Source organism: Monomorium pharaonis, chromosome 4 (genome assembly GCF_013373865.1).
Source record: "Monomorium pharaonis isolate MP-MQ-018 chromosome 4, ASM1337386v2, whole genome shotgun sequence".
Taxonomy (NCBI): Eukaryota; Metazoa; Arthropoda; class Insecta; order Hymenoptera; family Formicidae; genus Monomorium; species Monomorium pharaonis.
In genome coordinates, this window is record NC_050470.1 from 27,186,657 (window position 1) to 27,201,536 (window position 14,880).

The 14,880-nt window shown below is 30.6% G+C and overlaps 3 protein-coding genes and 1 non-coding gene across 6 annotated transcripts; 2 read left to right on the top strand and 2 right to left on the bottom strand.

Annotated features, from left to right (window-relative positions):
• The first annotated feature begins 49 nt into the window (after positions 1-49).
• Positions 50-1,733, top strand: LOC105841138 (ATP synthase subunit e, mitochondrial). The gene is made up of 3 exons (XM_012688269.2): positions 50-207; positions 705-861; positions 1,512-1,733. Exons 1-3 carry the CDS (start codon positions 154-156, stop codon positions 1,556-1,558), a joined length of 258 nt encoding a protein of 85 aa, XP_012543723.1. The 5' UTR covers positions 50-153; the 3' UTR covers positions 1,559-1,733.
• Positions 1,734-1,928: 195 nt separating this feature from the next.
• Positions 1,929-2,001, bottom strand: Trnak-uuu. Its single transcript has one exon. It is a non-coding gene; the product is annotated as a tRNA-Lys (tRNA).
• A 297-nt stretch (positions 2,002-2,298) lies between these two features.
• On the bottom strand, positions 2,299-5,251 carry LOC105841141 (dihydropteridine reductase). Of its 2 annotated transcripts, XM_012688275.3 has the most exons (6): positions 5,089-5,251; positions 3,681-3,764; positions 3,360-3,606; positions 2,840-3,032; positions 2,641-2,771; positions 2,299-2,563 (listed from the first exon to the last, which is right to left on the bottom strand). In XM_012688275.3, exons 1-5 carry the CDS (start codon positions 5,176-5,178, stop codon positions 2,672-2,674), a joined length of 714 nt encoding a protein of 237 aa, XP_012543729.1. In that variant the 5' UTR covers positions 5,179-5,251; the 3' UTR covers positions 2,299-2,563; positions 2,641-2,671. The 2 variants fall into 2 exon arrangements, with proteins under 2 accessions (XP_012543729.1, XP_036141605.1); XM_036285712.1 differs by lacking the exon at positions 5,089-5,251 and adding an exon at positions 4,291-4,332 and having other exon boundaries at positions 2,299-2,771.
• A 1,130-nt stretch (positions 5,252-6,381) lies between these two features.
• LOC105841140 (E3 ubiquitin-protein ligase KCMF1) lies at positions 6,382-14,306 on the top strand. Of its 2 annotated transcripts, none has more exons than XM_012688272.3 (8): positions 6,382-6,610; positions 8,572-8,739; positions 9,139-9,278; positions 9,493-9,689; positions 10,062-10,254; positions 11,388-11,605; positions 12,112-12,586; positions 13,009-14,306. In XM_012688272.3, exons 1-8 carry the CDS (start codon positions 6,595-6,597, stop codon positions 13,201-13,203), a joined length of 1,602 nt encoding a protein of 533 aa, XP_012543726.1. In that variant the 5' UTR covers positions 6,382-6,594; the 3' UTR covers positions 13,204-14,306. The 2 variants fall into 2 exon arrangements, with proteins under 2 accessions (XP_012543726.1, XP_012543727.1); XM_012688273.3 differs by having other exon boundaries at positions 12,992-13,143.
• Positions 14,307-14,880: the final 574 nt, after the last annotated feature.

Genomic DNA, 14,880 nt, shown 5'->3' on the forward strand with positions numbered 1-14,880 from the left:
ATGCAATTGATGAATTAAAAACCTCGCCTAAGCAAAACACAGCATCCTTGAAGTTCGCGCGCGTTTCATCGCTAAACGGAGCGTGCTCTCGACACGAGCACTTGCGAGAAACGACAGCAAACGATACTAACGACAGCCTTATCAGCGAGCAAGATGTCGACCACCGAGCTGAATCCAAGACCTTTGCGGGTTTCTCCTTTCATCAAGGTAAAAAAAATAGTTTTCGATACGTTACGTCATTGCACATTTTGCTGTCTATTCTATTTATACGTTTTATTTCACGATAAATAATTTCTTTCTCGTTGTTTAAATTTTCCTGTCTCGTGATTGAATTGACTTTATTACATAATTTTCTACTGTTTTGTGAAGGCTTTTGGAATTAATAACCACATAAAAAAATAATTGGTATGACAGCGGCCTCCATTGACATAATTAAAACATACCGCGTAGATCTTATTTTTATTGAACGATCTCTTAACGTTATGCATCCTGATTTTCTAACCTTGAAGAAACTTGAAGCTCCGCGTAAATATTCGAAATTCGATTAATGATTAATGTTTGTGTGACCGCCTTTTATTTCGCGAATTAAACTTCGCTCAACTTGTTCCAGAAGTGACACCTATAAATTAATTAAAATAATGTATTCATGTTTTGTTATAAACATTAGGATATATAAACATTTATTGTTTTTCTGGGATTTAAAGTTTTGTCGTTGGAGTCTGCTCCTTACTGGAATCGTCTATGGTGCGTACCATCACAGAAGATATAAGAGGAAAGAGGATGCTCGCAGAGCAGAGGAGCTGAGGCTTAAACCTGCACGTGATGCCAAATTAGCTGAGGAGAAGAAACTTGCTTTAATAGGTAAAACACTTGACTATATATATAAATATAAAATAAATGCCATCTCTGGCAAAAATAAAAACTAGAATATATAAGTACGACATAAATTGAAATAGTAAAACATAAGAACCCATATTCAGAACATGTTTATGTAAAGATGTGTTGGCATATGTTTTATCTTCCTATCTTTATCATTCATTAAACATAAAACAAAGATAGAATGACATACTGACCAAGAAACACTTCTTTTGTCACCTTTCCTCGATATTAAGCATGCAATTCCAATCTTTATTTTTGCCAAAGATTTTTTATTTCATAATATTAAGGCTCCTGTTTATTCATCTCTATTATCAGATTATGACATGTCAGGAGTAAAAAAATATATTTTAAAAATTCTTGTAAAATGTATTAAAATAAAGTTTTCAACAAAACAGCACTTGTGGTAGAATCAGTTTGTAAAATATATCAAAAATTCTCTTGAAAAAGGAGAATTTTGTATCCTTGAATATCTCTATCATTCGAATTGATTAAAAATAAAGTTTTACACAAAAACTTTGCAAAAAGACAAACATTCGAGGATTTGGAGATTGTATATAAAAATGTTATAAAAATATGTTAAAATGCAAGTTGGAAACGTATCATAAATATGAACCTTTCTTTTTTCTTTTCAGCGGAACAAAAAATGCTCGACGAATTTTTTGCCCCCAAGGAAAAATAAGTGTAATTTGTTTGGCGTTAGTATATACATATATAAATATATGCTATGAAATTTGTTCGCCGATTGATTTGTATGTATAAAACTAGTTGTTGACATACTGCTTCAACATCATTGTCACTGGTAATAAATTCAACATATTGTACAAAAAAATAAAAAAAAATGTGTAAAGATATAATTATGTATTATAATCTATGTGTTCATGAAAACTGAAATTTAAAATAAGTTTACAGTAAACATACTATATTTCAATATATTAAATTTCATACCGAATATATTTCAATTAAAAATTCTCAAGTTATACTAACTCAAAAATATATTATTCCGCAGTTCGAATTTATATTTAAATTAAAAAAAAAAAAAAAAAAAAAAACGCCCGAACAGGGACTCGAACCCTGGACCCTCAGATTAAAAGTCTGATGCTCTACCGACTGAGCTATCCGGGCTAATGTATAGCTCTCTTTAAACGTGTTAGTTACTATATAGATATGTATTTATCTTTATATAAATAACATAAAAAAATTTTTAATATATATATAAATTATGATCTACTATTAACTTTTTAAAATATAATTTATGATTATAGTATTTTTAATATTTGACATTAAATATTTTAATAATACTGCAAGTTAGATTAAAACATTTGATTTATAAAAAAAATATTATAAATTAACAAAAAATTTAATTATTATTTGATTGTACTTATAAAGCTTAAACAGGAAAAAAAATTACATGAGAGACGATTCGTTCATGATGCATTGAATGATTTTTTCTTTTTGTTTTTGTAACATTCAATATAGTATATGTATATATAGTTCACATTCACAACAAAACAGATATGTCTATGTATAGATATTACACATATGCAAAAACTATCTTCTTTAAATAATTAAGTGACTTATGTATACAACGCATAGAAAAATATAATATTGGAATGGACATTTAAAAACATAGAAAATCATATTAGTCTTGATATAAGAATAAGCTCTTTCGGAGAACTTGCCGTCCCTGAAACATATTTTTCTTCATTTTGTAACAATAAACGAAATATATCTATTATCGTATTGTCATAAATGATCTGAGACTTTTGTTCCCATTTTATTTCATATTATGTCTTTAAGCCGTGATCAGTTCCGTCTTATTGTCCTTAGTGATGAGTTGCAGGAGAGAACCGTTAGTAGGCCGATCTTGATTTTGAGACCATTTCCAAAACAAACTATAGACAGATTTTTTTATAATAAAAATTCAAGATATTAATTTGATATGTAATTATCTCTTTCTTACTTGGACACAAACTCGAGCGGAGTCCACGTGCTTGTATCAGCTTTGGGCATCCATTTCCTGTTCATTGGAGTATCTAAAGTAACTGGTAGTATGCAAGCTACCAAACTGTTAGAAGGAAGACCACTATCTTTGGCCGCCAGAGATTTCGTCAACTGATGAACAGCTGCCTTTGCCATCCCATAACCGATCATACCTAATCAAAAATAGAATTTATGTTTTAACAAATACTACGAAAAAGCGTATTTAAATACAAGATATTCCATAATTGGTGACACAACTGAAAAATAAGTAACTTTACATTTAAAAAATAAGTTAAAAATAATAAAATTTTTTTCACATTTGTATAAATTTGAAAAATGGATGTATGTGTGTGTGTGTAGTAACATAAAATATAAAACCTTACAAAGTACTTTATTTTACATTTTTTACTTATTTTTTCATGTAAAATTATTTCGTTCCCAATTATACCATCAATTATAGAACGTCTTATGTATTTTGTATTATTATTCATTGTAGCAACCTGGTGTTTCTCCTAATGCTGGCTTAGCACCAGTCAAAGAAAGGAATCCTCCTTCCTTCAAGTATTCAGCTGCGATACTAGCAGCTATGACGGAACTCCAAATGCTCTGTTTCCACATTAAGTCACTGTTTTTCACGAAATCCTTGTGCGCCGCATTACCACCAGCCCATCCTCCAGCTACGCAAATAATGCCGTCGACTTTTTCATTCTTCAGTACATCTTTAACTTGGGACAAAATCTCTGTTTGCTGTATAATAAGAAATCAATTGTTTACTACTTAGATATTGCTAATAAAAATGTAAATGACAAAAAATTATGTACCTGCTGTTGCCAATTATTGTCCGGATTTACAATCACATTTGCATCTGCCTGCTCGTTTGGCTTCATATCTATGGAGCCAACCCACTAAAAACAATTATAACATGTACTGTGTTAGAATAAAAACTTTTGTAAACCATAACATGATACTTTTGCTGTTCAACAATCCTGCTGTTCTGTTCATTTGACTCAAAACATATTTTATATTTTTACATTTTATATTTTTTACTGATATTGTATTAAAATTTTTTTCTCTAGTATTTAATGATTCCATCTGTTAATCTCTTTAAATCTCTTTAAATTATTTTAAATCACTTCTATAAAAATTTATTTTTTAATATCTTCTAAAGAATTATAACAAAAAATTTGAACAAAGGCAATCAACAAATTAACAATATTATATAAAAATATTTTATAAATTTATATACATAAATAATAATATAAATGGCATTTATATTAATAAAATAATTAGGCTATAATATATAGATATATTAGTGCTTTTTAAATTAAAAGATATGGTTTAATTAAATTTGTATATATTTATTCAGGTGTTTTCATCTAAATGTAGAAGTAAATGCAAATTGTTTCTAGAAAACTTTGTGAAAGGACTTGCCTGACTACAAGTAACCTTGGTATACATAGTTTTTTATGCAACATCCTTCAGATGCAACATCTACTAACATATATCTAAAGAAAAAAATTATTATGTAAGGAAATATCAATTTTTCCTAAATTGCAAGATCTTTAAATTACATAATTATTATATTAAAATAATATTATTTAAATAATAATTATTATCTTAATAGAAATATGTAATATTTATTTATGAATTAATTATAGCACATAAAAATGACAAATAATAAAATTTACGAAAGTATATATCTCGTATTGAAATTATTCTACGAAATATTTACAACTGTCGCAGCTTTAATAGAACCGGGAAAATTAAAAACGAAATAAGTGACTATTATAGATAGAATCATATGACACTCCTATGTGCCAATCGATCGTCTAAATAACTTTCATGTAAATTACATACAATAAAAAAAAACAATTTTTATTTCATTGCGATAAATTGTGGAAAAAAATTGAAACATACAAAAATATCGATATACGAATTATGAAACAATCGGGCAAAAGTCATCGATAAAACAATTGATAAAACTGAGGCTTCAGAGTCATCATTTTATCTTTTGCTGTTTTAAGTATTTTGTACATTTATAAATATATTCTTCTAATACGTATAAATATGTTGTTTATTTGTTTATAAAATTTATAACAATATCGGAAACAGAAAACTCTAATCAAATTTTATGCAGCATATTGATGTCTGCTGATAAGACGACCGCGCAATTAATCGAATCCGGATCACGTTGGAGGGTAACGGCACTCGCGAGTCCCTCTTACTCACCCAATTTTGCGATTTAAATTGTGATACGCAGGCTGAGCCGAGGGCACCCTTGCCCCCGTACACGATTATACGTCCGAGTACCGCGGCCATTGTTCGACTTCGACTGACTTCGACAAGTGATCGCAAGATTTGCAAGTGATACGGTATACGATTTCGCGAGAGCCGATCCGGAGTCCCGCGATCACCGACGGAACAATACGAGCAGGAGCGAAGTGACTTTCGGAAAGTTTCGTGAAAGGATCGGGTCCAGGTCTCACCATGAATTACATATTTGAGGATGGTCGTCCGACCGCGTTTCGTCACATCAATATGTCTACCAAGTGATAGAGACGGCTCTCATAATAAAGAATATAAAAAAACTCAAGCGATGATAACATCAGACAACACATTAATTAATTTCTCAGATTTTTAAAGGAGCATATAAACATAAACAAGAGTCAAAATAAAAAACTAATTTCGTAATTTTTTGTAAAAAAACAGAAAGAGATAAAGAAAAATTTATTCTATTGTAAAGATCATTTCTTTAACATTAAAATTTTATTAGAAAATAATTTATTTAAAATGGTATTGTGCAAGTTTTTTAAAATTATATGTATGTTTTTAAAAATACGTATAACCATTATATCTTGAATATAATATTAAACTGATTGCAATTTACACCTTTTCTAATTCTTTTCTAATTCGTTTTAATATTTTTTTCAAAATTATCAGAGAATTCTCTTCTGCTCAGTTTAATGTTTATAATTTTATCTAGGTCGGCTATCATTGTCTACAATTTTTTTTCATTTTGTATATTTTATCGGTGTAACAACAGTATATGTATATATAACGATACTGTCGTTAAGAGTTATAAAATAAGCCACTGTTTTAGGTCCTGCACATAATAATAGAAAAAAAATTAAATATTGGAATTAGATATAGGAATTAGAATTTTAGAATCAATTTCTTTAATAAACATTATAAACTTAACGCACAATGGATAAAAATAAAGTACAAAGCAATAAATGTGTTGTACAAGATTCAACATAATTAATCATTTATCTAGTGTTCAATAGGAAACTTGTTCTAAAATTCTAATTTCTAATTTCAAATATCTAACATTCCTCCATTACCGAAAACTCCGTAGACTAATTTGATTTAAAAAGGACAGTAGCAAAGAGACAGCCAATAAAAAAAACCCGATTATTGGGATTCGCTGATGAGAATTACAGCTACTTTGTAATGTCTAGAGCTCCAATAGACGGCGCCGGTGGCGCGTAACGTCCAACGGAACACCCAGTAGGCCGATCTATCGTGACGTCACGTTCGTCAGCCTAGTTGGGTTAGGTTTTACGCTGAAAATTCTAACGACAAATTTTTTGTTTGACGATTGATGTTTTCCCCGTGTCGCGTCGACCCGTGACCGAGCGACGCCGTGGTGCCTACGTAGCAACGGTCGTGTCTCGCAGAGCGTGCGATCGCGAGGGGTTCGCGTGGTTCGGCGTATATGAGATTTTAAAACGGAAAATGAGTCGACATGAAGGTACGTACATGCACCCGAGCCAGGCAAGTCAGCTCGCGAGACGGGCGACCGCGCGCGAGAATTTTACGCGGCCCCGGAGTCGCGGGGGATGATTTTCGAGTCGCGCGGAGTACACGGGATTATTCGCCGTGCGTCCACGGGAACTCGCGACGGTGCCCGCGGGACCGTCGAGTCGCGGGGACATCCCTTTGACACGGGACACGTCCTGCGAGCTCCCGTGGCCGAGGGGCCTAATGTCAGAGGCCAGATGGCAGCACACGGTGAAAATTCACGCGAATTTCTACGGATTTTCGACGTTTTCCCGAAGAATCCCCAGGGATTCGCGACGATGCTCGCTTTCCTTTCATCACGGCCCATCCTGCTCGATTGTCGATCACCACGTCCGATCAGCTGTCAGGTCACCGTATCGCCTCAGCTGACTCCCCTTTTCAGCACGATCCTCTCTTAGCTCCACAGCCCGTTCTCTTGACGAAGTCTTGCCTTTAGAACATATTGTAGCCTTTTTCCAACGTTATCGTGATACTCCTTCACGAGACCGATCGCACGAACGGTTAACGAGAATTTTGCATAGCGACCTATGGCCTTGGGCGGATTTATCTGCCGTCTCTTTGAGATCACAATATCGCTTCTTCATGCGTGTCATAAAAATGATTTTATGAGCTTCATTACTCTCAAGCCTCTGACCTTTAAGATTTTTGGAGCAAAATTAAGGTTTTCATCAATTGAGTGACAGTACAGTCTAGAAAGATCTGTGTGCTCCTTGAGTAAAATTTACATATTTTTCAGAGTACAAGACATGTTATATAATGATCATGTCTGATGCAAAATTCAAGCTAAAGTACCATTTAGAAATTCAAGTATTTTTTATATGTCGTGAACTTTAAATGTAATATTTTATTAGACTCTAAATAGTATAGAATTTTATAGTGCCTAATTATAATAAATATGTATGTGTCAAATTTACATCCTTTTACGAGTTATCAGATTAGTTATTCTTTTATATTTATCATACTCATATAGTATATATTGTATTCAAATCCTGCTTTCCATTGTTGCGAGACTATGACTCGTATTTGCTGCCACATTGCTATTTATAGTTATATAGTCATCTGACTTTGGATATAATAATAGTAATTCCTTATTGGCAAGTTAAAAGTATTTCTGAGTTTGTGTTTTACATAATATAATCACAAAATAAACATTGTTCGCAAAATAATATTTGTTTAAAAAAAAATGCTGAATACTGTTTAAGAGACATTGTTTTAATTAATGTAGTACAGTAATAAAATTTCACATTATTTGATATTATGAGAATCAAGTTGTTTAAAATTTATGTGAAGGTTCACATAGATACTCAGATAATTTTCTTAAAGTCGTGCTTTGTTAACATGTATAAATTATTCTTTTTTCTCTTAATTAGCCTTTGGTTTTTTTTATTTACATATATTTTTTTGTCACATTTTCTCTAAAAAATCTAAAGATAATGTACATGATAAATAATTAAAAGGTAATAATGTGAGATTTAATTTTTATATATTGAATGATAAATTTGATATTTGATTTAATTTCTCTACTTTACATATAATTTATTGCTTTATTTTAATATTTTTAAACTATTTTGCATTGATTAGTTTTGCTGATCTATCATTTTTAATTCTTTTTTAAAACTAGTAAAAATTATCAAACGCATAAAGTTGGAATAACTTTAATGATTCTCAATGTGTTAAATCATGATTTTTAAATTTATATGCTTAATAATTTTATTTATGATTATACATATATTATTGAAGATTGATTAAATTATAAAAAAATAATGTTATTATATGAAAAGCTAAAAATATTTAAAAATTTAACAAATTTTTACGTAACATACATAGTACAAATTTACATGTAACATATATAGTACATGTAACATTAAAAATGTTTGTAAATTTATACTGAATTAAACGTTTTTGTTTTAGGGGTTAGCTGTGATTCCTGTTTGAAGGGAAATTTTCGGGGTCGTAGATACAAGTGCCTCGTATGCTACGATTATGATCTATGTGCCAGCTGCTACGAGGGAGGCGCCAGTACTACTCGCCACCTCACAGATCATCCTATGCAATGCATACTTACTAGATCTGACTTTGGTAAGATTCAAATATATTTAAAAATAAATTTATAGTCGAACTTTTTACATATATTATATAACAGAATATGTAAAACAATATAAAAAAATTTATTTGTTTCAATGTTAAAATTTTACAGTTATAAATACTTGAGGAATATTATTTTTTACAACTCAAACTTCTACTTGTATAATTAGATAAAATATTTAGTGATTAAATATTAAATTATATATTTTTTTAATTAATTTGTAAAAATAAATATTGTTTCTTTCCCTAAATTTGTAAAAAGAAAAGTAAATTACAAAATTTATTTTAAAACAGTTAATGTTATATAATAATATTAAGTAATTTATAAATGAAAGATGTTACTGTAATCAATTTATATATTAATTTATTTGTAACTGATTAACTTTCCAATAGAGTTATACTATGGTGGTGAAGGTGTGAGTGTGGAACAGCCCCAATCTTTGACTTGTCCCTATTGTACAAAAATGGGCTTTACCGAGGCTACGTTACAAGAACACGTTGCTGCTGATCATCCGGATACTTCTTTCGAAGTCGTATGTATAATTGTATAAAAAAATTAATCCATTCCTTCTAAATGCAATTATATAGGACTGAAAAACATTTTTTTAAATATATACTTTATATTTTTCAAAGTAATTCTTTAGTGTCTTAAAAAAATAAAAGCAAAACGGTCTAAGTTAATGAGGAGCTAATGAATTAAATACATAACTGTTACATAAATATATAATGTGTATACTTTTGCTACAGGTTTGTCCAGTATGTGCAGCAGTACCAGGTGGAGATCCTAATCATGTAACTGACGATTTTGCTGGCCATCTGACATTAGAGCATCGCAGTGGACCAAGGGACCTGATATCCTTTCTGGATGAACCAACTGCAAGTAGACACGGTGTTAGACGAATACCACATCCATCTAGAGCCGTTGGAGCTCCTCGTGGCCGTAGGTGTGTACAAGATATAAATATTTAATGACTTATTTATTTATTATTATTTTTTTATAATGTATATTATAATGTATTGGTTAAAATATAAATTAAAATTAATGTTTATTTTCATGATTATTATATTTTATAATTGACTATATTTACAGATCTTTATACAGATTTTTGTAATGTTATAAGATTTTTTTGCGAATTATTATTCTATCTGTTACTACATTTTTATAAATAAACTATTTTATAAATACTTGCCATTAGATTGTAAAAATATATTTTAAAATAAGAATTTGACAAATTATGTATAATTAATTACAATATTTTAATATCATTATTATCTTGTCTTATATAATATTTATTAGAATATTATTAAATTTGCAGGTCCAACATGCATTTCAGTTCATCTGGAGGGTTGAGCCCGAGTAATCGCGAAGGTATAGATCCAATTGCGGAATTGCTGTCTCAATTGTCGGGAGTACGTAGAAGTGGAGGTGGAAGTGGACAAAGTACATCGGCACCTACACAACTACAGCAATTACAAATGCAATTGCAATTAGAACGACAACAAGTTCGGGTATAATTTTTGCTTAAAAAAAGTATATATTTTTTAAAATTTATTAAGTTACACATAATCTCCATCGTGTGTATAATTACGTCTGAAGAACGTTCAATCTATATATATAGGTCGTTTGCTATGATAATTTTATATTAAAAGTATAAGAATGATAAACAGATATAATAGAACATATTAAAAAAGGACGAAATCGGGAAAATAGTAATGTTATACTATGCTATTTAAATGCTATTTAAGAAAAAAAAATAAAAGATAAAGGTTTAAAAACTTTGTTCAGGTAGTTATTGACTGAAATTATTTTAGTTTTTTACTTTAATCCAAGAGATTAAGAAAACTTTTGACAATAATAGTGATAAATACAGAAGTAAACTAATAAATCTTTGTAATTTGTTCTACTGATGCAACAAAATATAGTTGATATTAGAAGAACTAGAAAGTAATGTTTTTATAAATGATATAAATTAATAGAGTAATTTTATTAATATAATTTCTTACTTATTTAATGTAATTATCATTTTTTATGAGCCAGTCAGGTAGCTGTTAGTTTTTAATTAGCACATGTACTTTGTTTTGGACGCCATAGATCTACATGTTTAATATAATTAAGATTACGATTGCTAGCTTTTTCCCAGGTGCATCGGACCCGATCTACATGTTTAATTAAAGGATTAAAAATATTTAGTTCGAAAAAGGCAATAATGATTAAAAAGTTAATTAAATCATTGAATATTTTTTATAGATTTTATCAATATTACTCTATGTTGATTATTTTTTTGTGATTTTCATTGGTGACTTGTGAATAATTTAAATGGTTATTATTTCAATAGTTGTACAATTATTATAACAAAGAGTGTGCAAGTAACTAATTTACTTATTATTTTCTAGAAATGACCAGCCAGTTCTTTCTAAGTAGCAAATTGACTTTAATTGATAAACTTTTTCTACAAAAAAAACGTGTTTTTAAAAATTATCTGTTTTAATTACTTATCATTCTTTTTCTATTTATGTTAGAGAAAAAGTGAAAAATAAACTGAATAAGAAATTTAACTGAAAAGAACAAATTTATTTTTTGTTAAAAAATAGTTAATTATTTTTACACGTTTAATTATATGATTACTAATACAAATTTTTAGGCTGCTAGACAACAACTTGAAAGATTACCCAGAAGACAGACGCAAGTTATCGGTTCTGTAAGTGGAGGCAGTGGGGGTGGCGGCAGCGGTGGTGGCAGTCATACTACTACTATGGGGACAACGAATAATACAAGTAGTAATAATAATGCGACCAATGCGGCCAACCCGTCCGGTGTGTCTTCTACTAATTCACAGAATAATATGTCTCTCCTACCTAGGTACGTATCTTTTTTTTTTTCAATCTTTGATTAGCACATATGTCTCAAGATGACAAATGCAAAAAAATTATTTACACAATTTATTAGGTTTATTAAGTAGATAAACAAGTTAGTTAATGTCAAGTACACATTGCTAGTGTAGAATATTAATTCGAATTATTTACATATATATATATATATTGAAATTTAAAAATTTATACAATGTCCAAGAAAAAATAATGTTTGTTAATCTATATATTAAATGTGCAGGATAATGTTTTGTAAATAGTTGCCAAAAATCATATTATAAATATCTACATATCTATTTCAGACAACAATGATTTGCATTTTATCATATATCAACATGTTACTTATAATTGAAAACATGATACTTATAATTGAAAAAACTATATTTATGAGTACAGCAAAGAAAAACATTTAATGTACTTTAATAAAACGATGAGAAGAAATATTGTAACATTCAATTTAACTTGATAAATATGATGTCTATTTTTATATTTGTGTAGATGCATCATAACTACGCCATCTGATTCGCAACTGCAAAGTATTGAACGCGAAAGTGCAAATAGGAGCCTTTTTGCACGTGAACTTATCGTTGGAACACTTTCCCAAACATTGTCAGATTTGATGCAGCAGCAGTGCGCTGTGCAAACACCAGCGTCGAATGCGACTACTGCCACGACCAGTCCTGAAACACCAAATGCGAATACTTCCATTGTCTCTGCAAAGAAATTGGGAGTAACTCAGGAAGCAAAGAGGGAACAAGCGACAAGTAAACACGTGACATCGCAGGCATCTATGCAGCAAAAAGAATCGCATATTCTACAGACTGCTGCTGCTGCTGCTGCTACTACTACTACTACCGGCAGTGTAGGTTCAGGTCTGCAAAATCAGGGCTTATCCTCGAATCCTAATAGCATTGCAACGCAAAATCCACCTATAGTTCAAACATTGATGCATAGTGTATTACCTCAGCCATTGGTAAGCATTTATTTTTCTGACAAATAATATGATATATTAAAATATTAATAAAATTGAGTAAAGACAAAAAAGAAAGTAATATAATTGGAATTATTATATTACTTTCTACTGTATAATAATATCTGTAATTTATAGTTATATATTTGGAATTAATGTATTACTTTCTAAAATATGTAATAATATATAATATAATAATATATTTGGAACTCGATGTAGCAATATCTGGCATCTATCTCTTTCCCACATATAAATTTATCTCTCGCTTATCTCTCTATCTAATTTTATTACATTTTATGGATAATGCTAACATCAGTGTTATTTCGATACACGCTATATCTAGTTCCAGAGACGATATTGTGGAAGTGACAATTGATGGACGGTAGAAAATCGAAATAGTCCTCATAGAATTTCGTGTGACTTAGGTACTGCAGCAACCACTGCCGCCACCAATTAGGAATACTGGTACCGGAACTATCAGGGAACCGATAGCAGCTCCGGCGCCTGCTTACCTCAGAGGTGGAGTTGGCTCAGTCGGAGTGACAGGCTCTTCGCGTAGGAAGCCGGTTAGGGCAGTAGATGGCAGAAATCAATCCACGGAACCGCCACCCCCACACTAACCCCTCCTTAGCCCGTATACCCATCCTCAACCCTAATTCCTCACACAGGATTCCCTAGCACTAGTCCTAGCACTGTTTAGAACACCTCATCATTATTGTTATTATTATAATATTATATATTAATAATTATTCGAAACGCCCTCTCCTTTCCTTTTCCTTCTTCTCCTTCTTATCCTTCTCCACCATTATCTCCTCATCCTCATTCTCGTCCTCATCCTTTTGTGCCCTAACGCTATTACAACTTTCCCAAACTTTAATCTCGCCATTTTTGCTGTTACGTGACATGGAACAAGGGCAAGGGCTGATTCGCTGATTGCTGCGGCATATTTGCAAATAATGTACATAACTCACACTTCTTGCAGTCATGCTCGAAATATATAGAGTTCGCGTGTACTACTCTTCTTCGAATGAGTCTTGCCACGTTCTTCCACGCTGACGTGCTACCACGATACGGCGTTACCTTTTATCCGCTGGAGAGCAGGTGTTTGCGAATCAACAAAAATGTGTTGTAAAAAAGAAATTCTTATGAGAGGGCAAAGCGACATTAGCGTTTATCATTCGGTTGTTAATCGTTGTTATCGGAAAAAAGTACGAACAAACAAGGATTAATTACTTGGATCAGCATACGGATATAAAAGTTTAGCAATATTCTGATATATATTGATCCAACGAATATGTACGCAAATATAGGTTTTCCACATTTTGTGTACATTATACACATTTGCTATCACAATACGAAGTGCAAGAGATTTTATTAATCTATATTCTCAATGCACAAATCGAACGATCGACCGCTAATGTGCTATGTACGTAAAAAAACGATACGCCTCCCTCTTTTCAGGTAAAAATACACAAATGCAAAATCATGCCTGGGCTGGTCCGTAATACTAACGCTTTTAAATTGCTTTAACCTACAGATAACTTCTCCGGCGCACTAATAGTGAAAAAAATGATACATAAAATGATTGTAGAAACGAATGTCACGAATGATTTAACAATGCAGAACGATGTTGCTGCATATTTTTCAGATGACTACTTAGATTATAATTTTCGTTATAATAGACTCCTGTATATGCTTTACAATCAATAAATCATTGGTATAATGTATAAGAAAATCATTTATAGTCTATAATTATCATTCGTAGTTTACACGAAACTTCCTTTATTTTTTAATCATTTTATTTAAGTAAAGTTCACTTGCCGTGGCATTTTACATACACTAAATAATAAAAGAATTTACGAAAAGAATAGATATGTTGAGAAAAAATTTTATGTAGTAGACTTCTATATATATTAAATAGTTTATAATTAAATTAAAATTAGTAAAAATTTCGGTACTGGCGGACCATCCCTTGGCACAAATATGGTATAAAAAGATGTGTGTCGTAAAGTGGAGAGATTACATTTAGATAATTATATATTAATATAATTATTATTTTATGTCAAACTTTAAATTCAATAAATCAAAATATACGATCTTTGGCGTTTATTAAATGTATTTAATGTTTCACTATTATTTAAATATAGTTTGTCAACATTAATTTCCGAATTATTATATATTATAATCTTTTTTAATATTAAATGTACGATTTAACGCACAGAGTTAAGAAATAAAATTTTTTAAATTAATCACTCCATTTTAAGGCACTAAATAATTGCAATAATTGTTTTCTATCA